This window comes from Sturnira hondurensis, unplaced genomic scaffold, assembly GCF_014824575.4.
Source record: "Sturnira hondurensis isolate 20B ecotype Veracruz unplaced genomic scaffold, ASM1482457v3 Scaffold0003693, whole genome shotgun sequence".
NCBI classification, from domain to species: domain Eukaryota; kingdom Metazoa; phylum Chordata; class Mammalia; order Chiroptera; family Phyllostomidae; genus Sturnira; species Sturnira hondurensis.
Window position 1 is genome coordinate 4097324 of NW_028076324.1, and position 14900 is coordinate 4112223.

The following is a 14900-nucleotide window of genomic DNA, read 5'->3' on the forward strand; positions in this document are numbered from 1 at the left end:
TTAATCCTGTTCCCTCTGTCTCAACTCACCTGCTCTCTGGTTTGGCTGTGGAAATTCCATTAATTTTTGCTTCTCCTCATCCCCCCACCCCCAGCTCCTGGATTTTCACTGATAGCAGTGACTATTCTTTTGTGTTTCTTTTCTCTGATTTTTGTGAAAGCAGGGAAGTTTGCTTTGCTTGCCTAGACTCATAATTAAAGAAGGAAATCATCTAGAACCGGAATCTAGTCCTTTATGAAGCCTCTTTTGGCACTTGGCTGCTCTCTATGTTCCTCTGATTAGGGGCAGACTTGTCTTTACTGTCACCCAAAGTTCACTGGAGAGGAACCTGACCAAAAAAGCGTCTTTTCTGTCTGAGATTCTCATTGTCAGGATCTCATAGGAGCACCCCTGGAGACAGAGGCACTGTAGGTAAAATTCACAAACATCCTTGGAGATCTTACCATACTCAAATAATTTTGCTAGGTGCTGGTATGGATACATAGAGATATAAGATAAAAGCAAAGTTCCAGACTGCACACCGTAATGGAGAAAAATAAAAACAACTGTCTTGTTGAAGGCATTATGTTATTTAAAGAGAACACTTCCGCCAGATTTACTTACCTCCCTAACTTGAGATTCTCTCCCTCTCTCTCCTCCCTCCTCCCTGCTCTCCCCCGCCCCCCCCCCCCGGAGCGGAAGTAGAACATTAAGATATGGGACCCTACAGTGCAGTGCAGTCTTCCCCTCCAAACGAGTTCCACAAGCCCCATTTTAAATAAAGACTGTTGTTTTCATATTTCTTTTCCGCATTAGACTGTGGACTACTTGAGGGCAGATTTCTTCTTTCCAGAAAGACCACTGCTTGACATTTAGGAACCAATGATGAGAGAGCTTGCTGTGCGGCAAACTCTTAAAAAGGCTTTACGTATATCCATGGTACACAAACTTGTTTGAGCGAAGGAATCGATCTTCTCCACCTCCCTTCGTTCCGGAGACCCCTGCTCACCCATCTGCCCTCGGCCTTCTCCCACCTGCCAGGTGTCCCCCACCCCGCTCCGCCCACTCGCCGCCTTGCAGCCAGCAACCGGTCGCACATCCTGACGTCACTGGCGCGCGCCCTCACCATTGCACTTCTAGTGGCGTGCATGTCAGGTGGTTCTAACTTCCACTGTAGCTGTCCGTCCCGTAGCTCCAGTTTCTCAGATCCGGAGGCCGCCGGCGTCACAGGCTCTGCGACATGTCGATGCTGGCTGAGCGTGAGTGTTGAGCGCGGAGGCCCGACTGGGGCGCGAGGGCGAAGGTTCCGGGTTACGCCCCCGATGGGACCCAGTAACGAGGAGTGCGGGTCCCTGGCGCTCAATATGTTGGAGGATCCTGCGGGCCCGGGCATTGGAAAGCCGGGTTCGGCTCGCCCTGCCTGCCGCGGAGCTTTCCCAGCCCAACCTTCCTCAAATGTTAGCTACGGGCTTGCTAGTGAAAGAGACCGCGAGTTCAGAGCTGAGTACGCGCGCGGTGGATTTGAATGAGAATCAGGACACCAGTCTTGGGAACCCAAACTGATTCTTTTCACTTCCCTGGGTTAGTTACAGCAGGTTAGGTTAGAAGGAGGAAATTAGGCCTGCAGAATCTCCTTAGGCATTGAAATCTCATTCTCGAAGATGCATCGAACCTAGAAATAGAAATGCAAAGGAATTAGTAGCATCAAAGACTAGAAGAAGCCTGTTTTAGGAGGTGCAGGGCTAAGTAATACTGTGGCGGTTTTGACTTTGTTGGAATTAGCACTCTTCTGTGACACGAGTGTTGGCCGAGATGCCTCATCCTGTCTCCTTTGCCTTTTGACACTTAACCGTCACTTCGAGAAGTTCATTAACTTCCTTTCTGGAGCTGCTGTGTAGTTTCTGAATGGTCCCTGTAACTAAGATCGCCTGCCGCCAGAGGGCGGTCGTGCTTTGGTTATTACTTTGCAAGTGTGTGGTGAGCAATGAAGAGAAACAACTCAATAGACCAACAAATACCCTGGGACTTTGTGAAATAAATGTTGTCAACATCCTCTTATCTAAGGGGAAGGAGGAATGTGAGCACAGAACGAAATGGGTTAGGCTCCATTCCAGATTATAGGAGCAGAAATGAACGCTCAGAGGGGAAAAAAAAATCACCCCAAGTCATTAGGCTAGAAATTGACAGTATTGATCACGTTATCTCTATATCTTTACATTATTGCCACTAGTACCAGCAGTTTTCTACTGTTTTCAAATAGGGACTCATAGAAAGGAATATGTTTTAGTTAGGTGGTGACCTTAGAGCCTAGATCCCCGAGCTCTCTTTCGGTTTTAGTGTTCTTTGATGCGGGCTGAATTCAGTAGGCACTGGAGAACATTGTCCCAGGCTCTGCTATTCATTTATATCTCTTTCCGTGACTAGTTTTCTGTGGGGCTTAAAAAAAACTTTATTATCTTCATCACTAGGATGATTTAAAAAGCCAGTGAAACGTGAATGTGAGAGTGGTTCAAAGTATGAAGTAGTATACAGGTGTAAAGTCTATTTGTAGATATCAGTAATTCAAATTATGTGATTTTAGGGGAATATTTTCAGTTCTCTCTGCACCATAACCCCAAATTTTCAAACCTTTGTCGTGATAATATATAATATTTTATGTGTTTTCAAAAGTTTTGCAAAATTAATGCCTATGGCATTCTTGTGATTAGGTCTTTTGGGCTACTGTCCTTATTTTAAATATGAGAATCTGAAAACACAGCAAAGTTCTTTTTTATTTTATTTTTAAAATTTTACAAAATTTATTGGGGTGACTTTGGTTAGTAAAATTATACAGGTTTCAGGCGTACAGTTTTATGACACATTATCTATATACCACCCAAGGTCAAGTCTCCTTTGGTCACCATTTATCCCTCCCTTACTGTCTTCCTCTGCCTCCCCTGGTCCCCCATTTCCTTTGGTAATCATCATACTGTTCTCAGCTTCTGTGTGATTTTTGTTTGTTTGTTTGTTTGTTTGTTTGTTTAATTCCTTCACGTTGACACCCAGCCTTCTAAACCCCATCCCCTCTGACAGCTGTCAGTCTGTTCTCTGTCTCTATGAGTCTGTTTCTGTTTTGTTTGTAAGTTTCTCTTTTATTAGATTCCACATGTAAGTGTGAAATCATATGGTGTTTGTCTTTCTGTGACTGCTTGTTTCACTTAGCATAATAGTCCCCAGGTCCATCATGTCACAAAAGGTAAGATTTTCCTTTTTTTTTATAGCTAAGTAGTGTTCATTGTGTAAATGTACCACAGCTTTGTATCCACTCATCTACTGATGGGCACTTGGGCTACTTCCAAATCTTGGCTATTGTAAATAATGCTGCAGTGAACATAGGGGTGCATATATTTTTTCAAATTAGTGTTTCAAGTTTCTTAAGATCTCTTCCCAGAGGTGGAATTGTTGGGGCATAAGGCGAATATGGTGAATATGTTCTCCAATTCCTTGGATGTCTTTTTCATTTGTTGATGGTTTCCTTGGCTGCACAAAAACTTTTTTAGTTTGATGTAGTCCTGTTTGTTAGTTTTTTTCTTTTACTTTCCTTGCCTGAGGAGATGTAGCCGAAAAAATATTGCTATGAGAAACATCTGAGATTTTACTGCCTGTGTTTTCTTCTAGGGTTTTTATGGTTTAGAGTCTTGCATTTAAGTTTTTAATCCATTTTGAGTTTATTCTTGTGTACGACGGTGTAAAAAGGTGGTCTAGTTTCATTTTTTGCATATATCTATCCAGTTTTTAACACCATTAATTGAATAGACTGTCTTTACCCAAGAGTTTGTTCTTGCCTTCTTTGTCAGATATTAATTGACCATACAGCTGTGGCTTTATTTCTGGGCTCTCTGTTCTGTTTCATTGATCTATATATGTCTGTTTTTATGCCAGTACTGTGCTTCTTAATTACTATGGCCTTGTATAATCTGATATCAGGTAGTGTGACTGCTCTACTTTTGTTCTTTCTCAAGATCACTGAGGTTATTTGTGGTCTTTTGTGGTTCTTTATAAATTTTTGGAATAATTTTTCTAGTTCTGTGAAAAAATATTGGTGTGTATCTTGATAGGAATTACATTGAATCTATAGATTATTTTGGGTAGTATGGACATTTTAAGGGTGTTGACTTTTCCTATCCATGAACACAGTATATGCTTCCACTTATTTGTATCACCTCAATGTCTTTTTTCAGTGTCTTATAATTTTCTGAGTATGGGTCTTTTACATCTGTGGTTAAATTTATTCCTAGGATTTTTTTATGCAATTGTACATTCACTCACATATTTATTGAGTGCCTGTCATGAACAGTGCTTTTTAGTTCTTGCAACAAATCGTAAGAAAGAATAAGATTCAAATAAGACCATAGGAGATTATGGTCTAATAAGAAACATAAAAGATGGATACAAATAACCATAATATAGAAAAATGTTCATTAAATGCCAAAAAAGAAGCAGGTAATTTATTCTGGAAATTTATAGGAGTTGTATTACTTTAGTTATATTACTTTTCAGTGAGAAAAAGGAAGGCATCATTAGTATCTGCAGATCATGTATGGAAGGCACAGTCGACTTTCTCCCCGGGACCGTAAGACTGTAAGCTCTGACGTCAGTAGGACCTTTGTTTGTATAAAGGCTCTGGATTTGGCTTGGGGAAGTTAGGCATGTTTCTGTCTCTAAGCCTCAGATTTTCTCATCTGAAACGTGGAGATAAGAATATATACCTTCACTGGTTACCGTGAAAATTGAATCTGGTAACATGCGGGGAGCATTTGGCACATAATGCACGGCACCAAAAGCTATACTGGCGGCTGCTGCTGATGTGACTGACCTGCTGCTGCTGCTGATGCTGCTGGTGTTGACAGGTGCTTTAATAAGTTGCTGCCTTCAGCTGACTATGGAAAGCCCAACTGATGGTATATCTAGCTATTTTGATTTTTCACCTTTGGAGGGAATTGGGGTATCTTTATTTTTGTCTTATAAAGACAAAGTCAGTTTGTATGTTGTGAGTATATAGTTATTGGGGAATCCAGAGTAAATGATCCAGTCTGATGCTGAATCTGATACGTGTATCTAATAAAATATAATAAATGTCATATTTTATGCAAGTATATATGTATTAGGTGTATATGTATTTTCCAGGTTTGAAAGATAAGGTACTAAAGAGATACTTTGTCATTTTGCAGGTCGACGGAAGCAGAAATGGGCTGTGGATCCGAGAAACACCACGTGGAGTAATGATGATTCCAAGTTTGGCCAGAGAATGCTGGAGAAGATGGGGTGGTCTAAAGGAAAGGTATTTTGGAGAAGAGCAAAAGAAGTCTGAGCCATGCAAGGAGATTACAAATTGGGAGAATGCAGCTTTCTTAGGAGACTGAGGAATATGTATGATTTGGATCAATAAGTAATTGCAGAGGAATAACTAAACTGTAGTGAGATTGTGATGATCAAGTTAGAATTGAACGTACATGTCAGCTCTTTGTTTATCATTTAAACGGCATGATTAGCATCTTTCATAGACAGGCCTTTTAATTAGTTTCACCTAACCATCACACTTTTATGTTGCTAACAGTATATTTTATTCCCTTTTATAGCTAGACTACACATTTTTTTTCTTTCCCTCACGTTTCAGTTATTCCTGACTCAAATAGGACTTGTACTGATGTCTCTACACTTGAATGGTTTTTGTCAAGGTCTTTAAGTGACGATCTTGTTGCCACACCAACAGACCCTTTTTGGTCCTCACGTTACTTAATCCCTTAGCAGCACTGGGCGTAACTGACTACTTCCCTCTTGAAATGCACTGCCCTGACCTCCACAGCTCTGCTTCTCCTCGTCGTCTTTCCTCCTGCCTCACCAGCCGCTCCTGCCTTGGCCACTGGCTCCTTGTCCTCCAGACCGTCGAGCTTTGGAGCCCCAGGCCCCCTCTGTACTCTGCTCAGATGAGCTCCTTTTTGTTGTACCCTGCTTTAAGTCACATAAATTCTGAGATTATCTAATTCTTTTACTTTTCTGTATCTAGCCTAAATCTGAGCTCCAAGTTTATAAATTAGTCGAGTTTATCCTGATCCCCTCAGATCTTTTTCTTCTCAAGTTTCCCCATGTTTGCACATTGTGCCCCGTCTGCCCACTTACTCCAGATGGGAACCTGGGCGTCCCCTTGGTCCCTGCACCTCTCACTCTCTGCGTCCCAGTTGTCACTCCCTCCACCCAGGGCGTCATCCACGCTGATGCTCTCATGGCACAGCAGCCTCCCTTCCGCTTCCCTCCTCCCCCTCCCCGGGCCGCTTGCCGTACAACGGCCAGAATGAGCCTTTACAAATACAGAAGTTAGATCTTGTCATTCCTCTGCTTAAACATGCAGTGATTTCCATTGTTTTAAAAAATAAGATCCAACTTTCTACTGTAATTTCCAAAGTCCCATGAGGTCAAGCCCCTTTATATCATCTGATTTCCTCTTCATTCACTCTGCTGAAGCCACCTGGTGGGTGCCTTTTAGGGGCTGCCACACACCACGCTCTCTGGGACACCTCACAAATGAGTGTCAATTGATGCAGGGGACTTGGCATCCCCTTCTCCTTTCTCAGTGTTGCTTGTAAGATTATGTAATGGACAGAGCCATAGATTCGTAAGAATTCTATGGGCTTCTAACAGTTCTGTGGTGGAACTCTGATTTGGAGCCTTAGAAAAGGCATATTCTTCAAAGTTTTTACATGGAGGTCTTTTTTTTTCTTTTTTTTTGTTTTGTTGTTTTAAATATATTTTATTGATTATGCCATTGCAGTTGTCTCGTTCCCCCCCTTCACTCCCCTCTACCCTGCATACCCCTCCCCCACCATTCCCCCCTTTTGTTCATGTCCATGTGTCACAAGTTCTTTAGATTCTGTATTTCCCATAGTATTCCTGCCCTCCCCCCTGTCTATTTTCTACCTACTGTCTATGCTACTTATTCTCTGTACCTTCTCCCTCCTTCTCCTCCTCCCACTCCCCTGTTGCTAACCCTCCATGTGATTTCCATTTCTATGCTTCCACTCCTGATCTAGCTGTCCTCTTAATTTTGCTTTTGTTTTAGGTGTGGTTGTTAATAACTGTGAGTTTGCTGTCCTTTCACTGTTCCTATTTTTATCTTCTTTTTCTTAGATAAGTCCCTTTAACATTTCATATAATAAGGGCTTGGTGATGATGAACTCCTTGAATTTGACCTTATCAAAAAAGATAAAGTGAGAAGCACTTTATCTGCCCTTCCATTCTAAATGAAAGCTTGACTGGATAGAGCAATCTTGGCTGTAGGTCTTTGGATTTCATGACTTGGAATACTTCTTTTCAGCTCCTTCTTGCCTATAAAGTCTCTTTTGAGAAATCAGCTGATAGTTTGATGGGAACTCCTTTGTAGGTGACTGTCTCCTTATCTCTTGCTGCTTCTAGAATTCTCTCCTTCTTTTTAATCTTGGCTAATGTAATTATGATGTGCCTTGGTGTGTTCCTTCTTGGGTCCAACTTCTTTGGGACTCTCTGAGCTTCCTGGATTTCCTGGAAGTCTATTTCCTTTTCCAGACTGGGGAAGTTCTCCTTTATTATTTGTTCAAATAAGTTTTCCACTCGTGGCTGTTTCTTTTCCCCTTCTGGTACCCCTATAATCCAGATGTTGGAATGTTTAAAGATGTCCTGGAGGTTCCTAAGCTTCTCCTCATTTTTTTTGAATTCTTGTTACTTCGCATTTTTCTGTTTGGGCCTTTCTTCCTTCCTTCTGGTCCACTCCCTTGATTTGAGTCCCAGTTTCCTTTCCATCACCATTGGTTTCCTGTGCATTTCCCTTCATTTCAATCAGTTTAACCTTCATATGTTCCTCTAATTTGTGGCTAAAATCAACCTGTTCTATGAGCATCCTGATCACCAGTGTTTTGAACTGTGCATCTGAAAGGCTGGCTTTTTCTTGGTCACTTAGAATTATAGGCTCTGGGGCTTTGAGCTGTTCTTGAGTCATAATGTTTGGTCTGTTCGCACCTGTTATGTATGAGGGGTGGAACCTTAGGTGACACCAGGGCGGGGTGACCCAGGTGTTGAGTTGTGACAGTATATGTGGGGGTGGGGTCAGAGGGGGAAAAAATGGCGCTTTGCCCTGCTCCACTCTCTCTCAGATTTCTGTCCCCTCTGCAGCTTCCCACAAGCAAACTGGGCCCCTCTGGTGCTGGTTCCCGGGTGCGTGGGTCCGTGTACTCTCCAGGACCCTGTGGGTCTCTCCAATGAACTCTCTGTGAGCCTGGGGGCCTCTCCCGGCCCCTCAACCCCGAGAAAGTCTTTCCAGTTGGTGCTTTCAGGCTCTAATTCCTGTCGCTGGGGCCCTAGCCTGAGCAGTCTGTCTCACTGTGTCTCACTCCTTCGCTTGGTTTATCTGCGTGTGAATGTGTGACTGCGGTCAGCCAGCTGCCGTGCACCCTCACTAGTGACCGTCGCCACCCCACACCTGGGATCCACCAACCGCCTCCGCTCCTGGGTCAGTTGGACCGAACGGTCTTTCCTGCCCAACCCGCTCCGCCGCTGACTCTGCCCCTCTTACTGGTCTGGCTGGGTGATTCATTGTTGTTGGACTTCCGTACAGTTTAATTTTCACTGTTTTGGCTGCGTTTTTGTTTCTAAAACTTAGCTGTCTTTAAATTTGTGGGAGGGGGCACAGTGTTTCCACCCGCGCCTCCATCTTGGCCGGAAGTCCCATCCCTGGAGGTCTTAAATAAAGTTGAAGATCCATTTTGTAAGTGCCATTTTGCTCATTATTGTAAGTGCATTTTTCACATGGCAGACACGTAAGAATCCATTAGACCGTATTCTCTTTGAGGGCCCACATAGTGCCTTATTCGTAGATGTTTAGAAATTAACTGAATGGTTGATAGGGAAGATACATAGAGTCACTCTTTATACCTGATAAAAAAGCTAACTCTCTTTGTGTTTCCTCTCCACAGGGTTTAGGGGCTCAAGAGCAAGGAGCCACAGATCATATTAAAGTTCAAGTTAAAAACAATCACTTGGGACTTGGAGCTACGATCAATAATGAAGTGAGCAACAGTTTGCATGCTCAGGGTTTTCCTTGCATAATTGACTTTTTTGTTAACATATAAGTTTTAAGTCAAACAAATTGGTCAGTTTTTAACTACTCAAGTGTGCACCCTCCGTGTTTTGGTAAAGTGAAAATCCCAGTCGTAGCTCAGCTGGCTCTTCGTCAGGTGTCGTGGCCTCTCTTTTCCTGACTGTCTCCGTGGGGTTCTTGACTTGCTTATGTGTAAAAGATGCAAACTGGTTTTATGCTAAACTTTGCAAAAAGTATTCTTTTTATAGAAGTACTCATTTCAGGACAGAAAAGAAGTTTTATCTTTGCCTGTGTTCTAATATTAGCCTATCTTATTAAAAGTTGCTGACATTTAGTTTTAGGAAAAAATGAAAAGATTCTTCTGCAAGAAAGTGGTGTTCTTTTCTTGTACCATTGTCTGTTTCCGACTGTTGGTGTGCAGCAGTTAAATTTATTTGTACTTCCCCTTAGGCACTGACACTTTGAAAATATAACACTGTATTTAAAAATCAATGGCCTGTCCTGTGGTGATTTTCATTTTCAGTATTATTATTTGCTTTGGAAAGTGTCTAAGCTGAAAGCTCTGGTCTTAAACTTTTACAACCGACAGAACCTGGTAGAGAATCTGGAGAATTACTCTAGGCAAACCAAATTACTTTGATTAGTTCAGCAGCCCTGAGCAGTAAACTAAGTCAGCTAAAATTTTCTGGACTTCAAGGCCCTGGCTGGTGTAGCTCAGTGGATTGAGCGCGGGCCTGCGAACCAGACGTTCGCGGTTCGATTCCCAGTCAGGGGGACATTCCTGAGTTGTAGGCCAGTTCCCAGCAGGGGCCAGTTCCCAGCAGGGGATGCACGAGAAGCAACCATACATTGATGTTTCTCTTCCTCTCTCCTTCCCTTCCCCTCTAAAGATAAATAAAATAAAATATTTTAAAAAAATTTTCTGGACTTCAAACTTAAATTTTAAGTAACTGAAGATGGAGGTTGATTTCGAAGGTGGTTGAGAGATACATATACAGAAGTACTTAATTTTTTAGGAGAAGCATTGCTCAGTAAACCCATCTGCTAAGACTTGCCCTTAAGCAGTCGTAAAACAGAGTGCATGAGGCAGATGGATACCTTACTTCCCACTGGTGTAGGTTGTCTTGGAGATACTCATTCTCTCTCAAAGCCTGATGCTCTTTGTTATAATGAGCGTGTTAGCTTATCACCTTACAAATGGGTGCCGATTGGTTCATGGAGGTTGAGGCCTTCCTCCTCCCTTCCTCAGTGGTATTTTGTGAAATAGGGTTCCCTGCCAGCAGGCAGAACCGGGCAAAGTATTTGAAGCTCGAATGAGCGAAGAAGAAAGTCCCAGGTCTGTCACAGCTTTTTACCTTTGACTTACATAATTTTCCCCTGGGAAAACTTTTATACTGCTTTGCTTTACTATTTAGCACCAGGGTTCCTACTGATTGTTTGATTATAAATTGACTGTTGATAAGTTGTCCACGTCTGAAGTCAGGACTGAAGCTTTCAAGAAGCCCATTTTTAATACTAAAATAAATAAATTGCACTTCAAATTTATATCAATATTGTTTCATCAATATTTTGATGAAACACTGAAAATTTCACATTAAAAACCGTATTTCCTTGCTTCCAAAATATATCTTTTCTTAACCAATCAGTGTAGGCAAATTACAGACATGCCTCTAATGATTTTTTTTTTTTTGATTTTCAGGACAACTGGATTGCTCACCAGGATGATTTTAACCAGCTTCTGGCTGAACTGAACACTTGCCATGGGCCAGAAACAGTAGGTGGGGAAATCTGTGCTCCGTTATTCATTTGGTTTATGGGAGATACAGTCTCTCAGTTTAAAATATTTCTACCAACTATTTTTATTGTAAGCATCACCTGTCTGCAGGTTAATTTATTGAAGTTATTAGAAATAGGTTTTTTTCTGTTTTTTAATAGAGCTTTTATTGTGTGACCCTATTTGATTGTATGAAGTAAGCAAACATTTTTTTCTAAATCAAGAGGATGGCAAGGTAAATCCATTCAATTTACAACCTCAAAGAGTAAAGTGGTCTTTCCAGGGATTTTTGAGTGTGTCTAAAAGCATATTTTTAATATATAAAGCAAGAAATATCAGTTGGGACCATGAATTAGCAGCCTGTGGAGGCTTAATAGCAAAGCCTTTTTTGTGTTGATTCTGCTTAATGAAGTTGTTTTATCTTTCACTGTAGAAGATTTGGGTTTCTGGGGTACAGTGGAATTTGTTGCAAGGGGCTCGCTGTCAGAAATTGTATTCCTAAGCTGTAGGCACTAGAAGTGAAGCAGTCGACCGTTGGGGTTTCCCTATCAAGTTAGCAGAAGGGTGCTGCTGTCATGGGGAGGACAGGGTGGGGGACCGCGTTCTCCTTATCCATTTGTCCATTGACAGACGCGTGGGCTGCACCTCTTCTCACTTGGTGGCTCTCGTGAACCATGCTGCGAACATGGGTGTGTAAATGTCTATTCAAGTCCCTGTTTTCGATTCTTTGGGGCTCATACCCACAAGCGGGATTGCTGGATCATACGGTAGTTATGTTTTTAAGTTTTTGAGGAGCTGCTGTGTTTCCACAGTGGCTGTGTCATTTCCCATCCCCACCCATAGTGCACGAGCGTTTCAGTTTCTCCGCATCCTCGCCAACGCCTGTTATTTTCTGTGTTGCTCATAGTGGCCTTCCTGTGGGGTGTGGGGTGATACCTCACTATGCTTTCGATGTGCATTCCCCCCGTGACTAGTCAGCTTGAGCACTTCTCACGTACTGCTGGCCATTTGTGTATTTTCTGTGGAGAAATGTCTTTTCCAGCCTTTTGCCCATTTGTGAATCAGTTCTATTTATTTATTTATTTATTTTTGAGTTGGGTTTTGCAAACATTGTCATAGGGAATTTCTTTTTGTTCCCTGTGCACATTGTTTGGCACATGGTAAACTTCAAAATGTGTTTGTTACGTTGAAGGAGGAAGAACGTTGTGGAATGAAATTAAAAATTTAGACTTGAGTTCAGCGAACATTTGTTGAGCTCTGCACCAGATGTGAAGTTAGACCTGAGCTACAACCCCTGCTTGGGAAATAGCGATGGGATATGCTAGCAGCAGGTGAACTTGCAGCACGCACCGAACCGCGGAAAGACGTGCTGCTCTGTGTGGGGGTGAGCCCACAGGCTTCAAAGCAGGGGTACTCTGTGTTTTTGCTCAGGAGAACGGACTTCTTGTTGAAATTTGTAACTTGTGCAGTTTTTATTATCCATGAGGTAACTGTTAGAACTGTCCCGTGTGTGGTCCTGACATAAAAGGTGGCCATTTGCTAGCCAAAGAAAAATGCAAGTGTTTTGTGAACACACTGACTGGACTGCCATTAGGAAATGCGGGATCTATGCAGGAGGAGAATTCAAGGACATTAGGCCTTGCTATCTGTAAACAGAAACATCTTCACATTGAGGATCACAGCTAAAGTCAATAGAAATGTAGGTTTGTTTTTTCTGTGCTACCTGGCTGCTTTTCCTCAGCATGCTTCTGAGATGCATTACCGCAGGGCAGTCAGTGAAATGTTTCAAGTGACCCAAGGACTTCGTTATTTGTCAGGAAGGTGCTTAACATGTTCCAAAGTGCATGACAGGTTCCAAACAGTGGTGCTTTGTCCTTGGGAGGCCCCATCCACAGTTTCATCTGTGCAGGCTGGTTCTTTTCTGTGTGAGACAGAGAAGCATCTTATATCACTGGCAGTGGGAGAGTTAGATACCCATCTATAGATTAAGTTCCACCTCAAGACCACTAGAGGGTGCTGGTAGCCCTGCGATAGGGACTGGGCAGTTGGTGGCCTGCTCCCTACCTAGCTCAGTACAGTCCAATGCAGTTCTGTTGCTGACTGCCAGTCCCGGGGCTGAAAACCCTTTAGAAGATTCCTGTTAGGGAAAACCTGCCCAAGTAGTGGACCTGGAGAGCTCACAGATTATTTTTCTTCCATGTCCTCTTTATGGGAGTGAATGTTGGGTCACAGTAAAGATGAAATTACTGTGTTAAAGCTGAAGAGCGGAAGATACAGTATGGCCCAAGAACAAATTTTTTTGCTATAATATTTTTATTTTCTTAAGATTGCTTACCAAATTCATACAACTTGCCTTTTAGTTAAACAGATTCTATACTGTTCTCTTATAGCATCTTGCAAAGATTCTAGAAATAACCCTTATCTCCTCGTGGGACAGAAAAATCAGTATATTTTTTAAACATTTCTTTTTTTGGGTTAAGTTGTTTTAATTAGTAGATCACAGTTACTAAAACAAGAAAATACATGCTAAATTCTGATAAGCAATTATTAGGACAGTAAATCTCTTCAGAAGCGTGTCTCTCTGTGATAGGGTGGTGTGGGGAGGGGGCTGCTTCCACTGTTCTGATTAAAGGGTGCTTCCCTCCCACTGGTACTTTGGCTTGTTCCTGTTTCTCTCTGGAGAGAGGAGAGCTGTGCTTTTGTTTTGAAAAGTGGGTGGAAGGTGTGTGGGAAGGAGAGCCAGACTGATGCGTCTACTCCAAAATGGAGCAGTTGTAGGGTAAAGGGCACAGGAACAAGTAGATAGAAAATCCCCCGAGGTCTGTCCCTGCTCCGATATGCTTTGGGAAGTTCATGCTGGGAAGATGGAGAAGACGGATCGCCAGTGATTCCTATGTTGGGGAGCAGCTCTGTTGGGGACGGCGTAGGGGTTCACCCCACTCACATCTGCCTGGGTTGGAGTCCCATCATAGCCCCTTCCTAGATGCGCCTTACTCAACCCATCTGTGCTTCACGGCCCTTCTGTGAACAATCATAGCAGCTACTGAGTAGGGTGGTTGTGCAGTGAAATACAGACACGCATCGAGAGCTCTTAGTCCAGTGCCCGGTACTCCGTCTGCCCTCAGTCGACGATGGCTTCTGTAAGCGGATAACTTGCTAGGTGCTTTCTGTCTGGAACATCACGATTGAGAATGTTGTGTGCCATATGGAGTGTTTGGCCATAAAAAGAGGAGAATTATTCATCTATGATGTTCTGTTACTCTGCTACCTGAACTTGTGGAAAGTCTTTTTAAAAAGTCACAAGCCAGCCCTGGCTGGTGTCGCTCAGTTGTACTGTTGTCCCCTAGACCGAAGGGTTACAGGTGTGATTTCCAGTCAGGGCACATGCCCGGGTTTTGAGTTCAGTCCCTGGTTGGGTGTGTTTGAGAGGCGACTGATTGATGTTTCTCTCCCTCTCTTCTTCTCTCTCTAAAATCAATAAGCATGTCCTCAGGTGAAGATTTTTTAGAAAAAAAATTATGAGCTATTCTTGGGAAGTGACTACAGAAGAGAGTATTTCAGGTTGTTTATTTATTGGTTTGGCCAAAAAGTCTCTATGTTTTTTTTATAAAATAAAAGACATATTTTTCATTTTCACCAATAACTTTATTGATTTGGATATCTTGAGTAGGTGGCCTATCTCCTGCTATTGGCTTCTAGTGGGTAGAGGTCAAGTGTGCTGCTAAATATCTTCCAATGCATACGACAGCCCCACAGCAAAGAATTATTTGGCCAAAATGTCAATAGTATCAAGAAACTTCACAAACCACTTTTGACACGTTCATTCCTTGACAGTGCCTTCTCCACACACTGCACATATCTTTTTTTTTTTGCATTTCAGTTGCATTTTTACCTTTCTTGAAATAATAAAGCATAATAAGCCAAAAATGTTACATATTTTCTTCCATCTTCAATATTAAAACGGCTGCACAGAAATTCACCAGTTTTGATAAGATTTTGTTTAAATGCACACTGATATGACAGCTTACACAATACAATCTA

The 14900-nt window shown here is 42.4% G+C and overlaps 1 protein-coding gene across 1 annotated transcript in view; it reads left to right on the forward strand.

The window, feature by feature from the left end:
- Nucleotides 1–1104: 1104 nt before the first annotated feature.
- The window catches only part of PINX1 (PIN2 (TERF1) interacting telomerase inhibitor 1), a 73255-nt gene continuing 59459 nt past the window's right edge, over nt 1105–14900 (forward strand). Inside the window, exons 1-4 of the mRNA XM_037042181.1 lie at nt 1105–1238; nt 5190–5299; nt 8961–9053; nt 10785–10863. Coding sequence (XP_036898076.1) covers nt 1220–1238; nt 5190–5299; nt 8961–9053; nt 10785–10863 — 301 coding nt within the window. The 5' untranslated portion in view covers nt 1105–1219. The remainder of the gene's footprint in view (nt 1239–5189; nt 5300–8960; nt 9054–10784; nt 10864–14900) is intronic.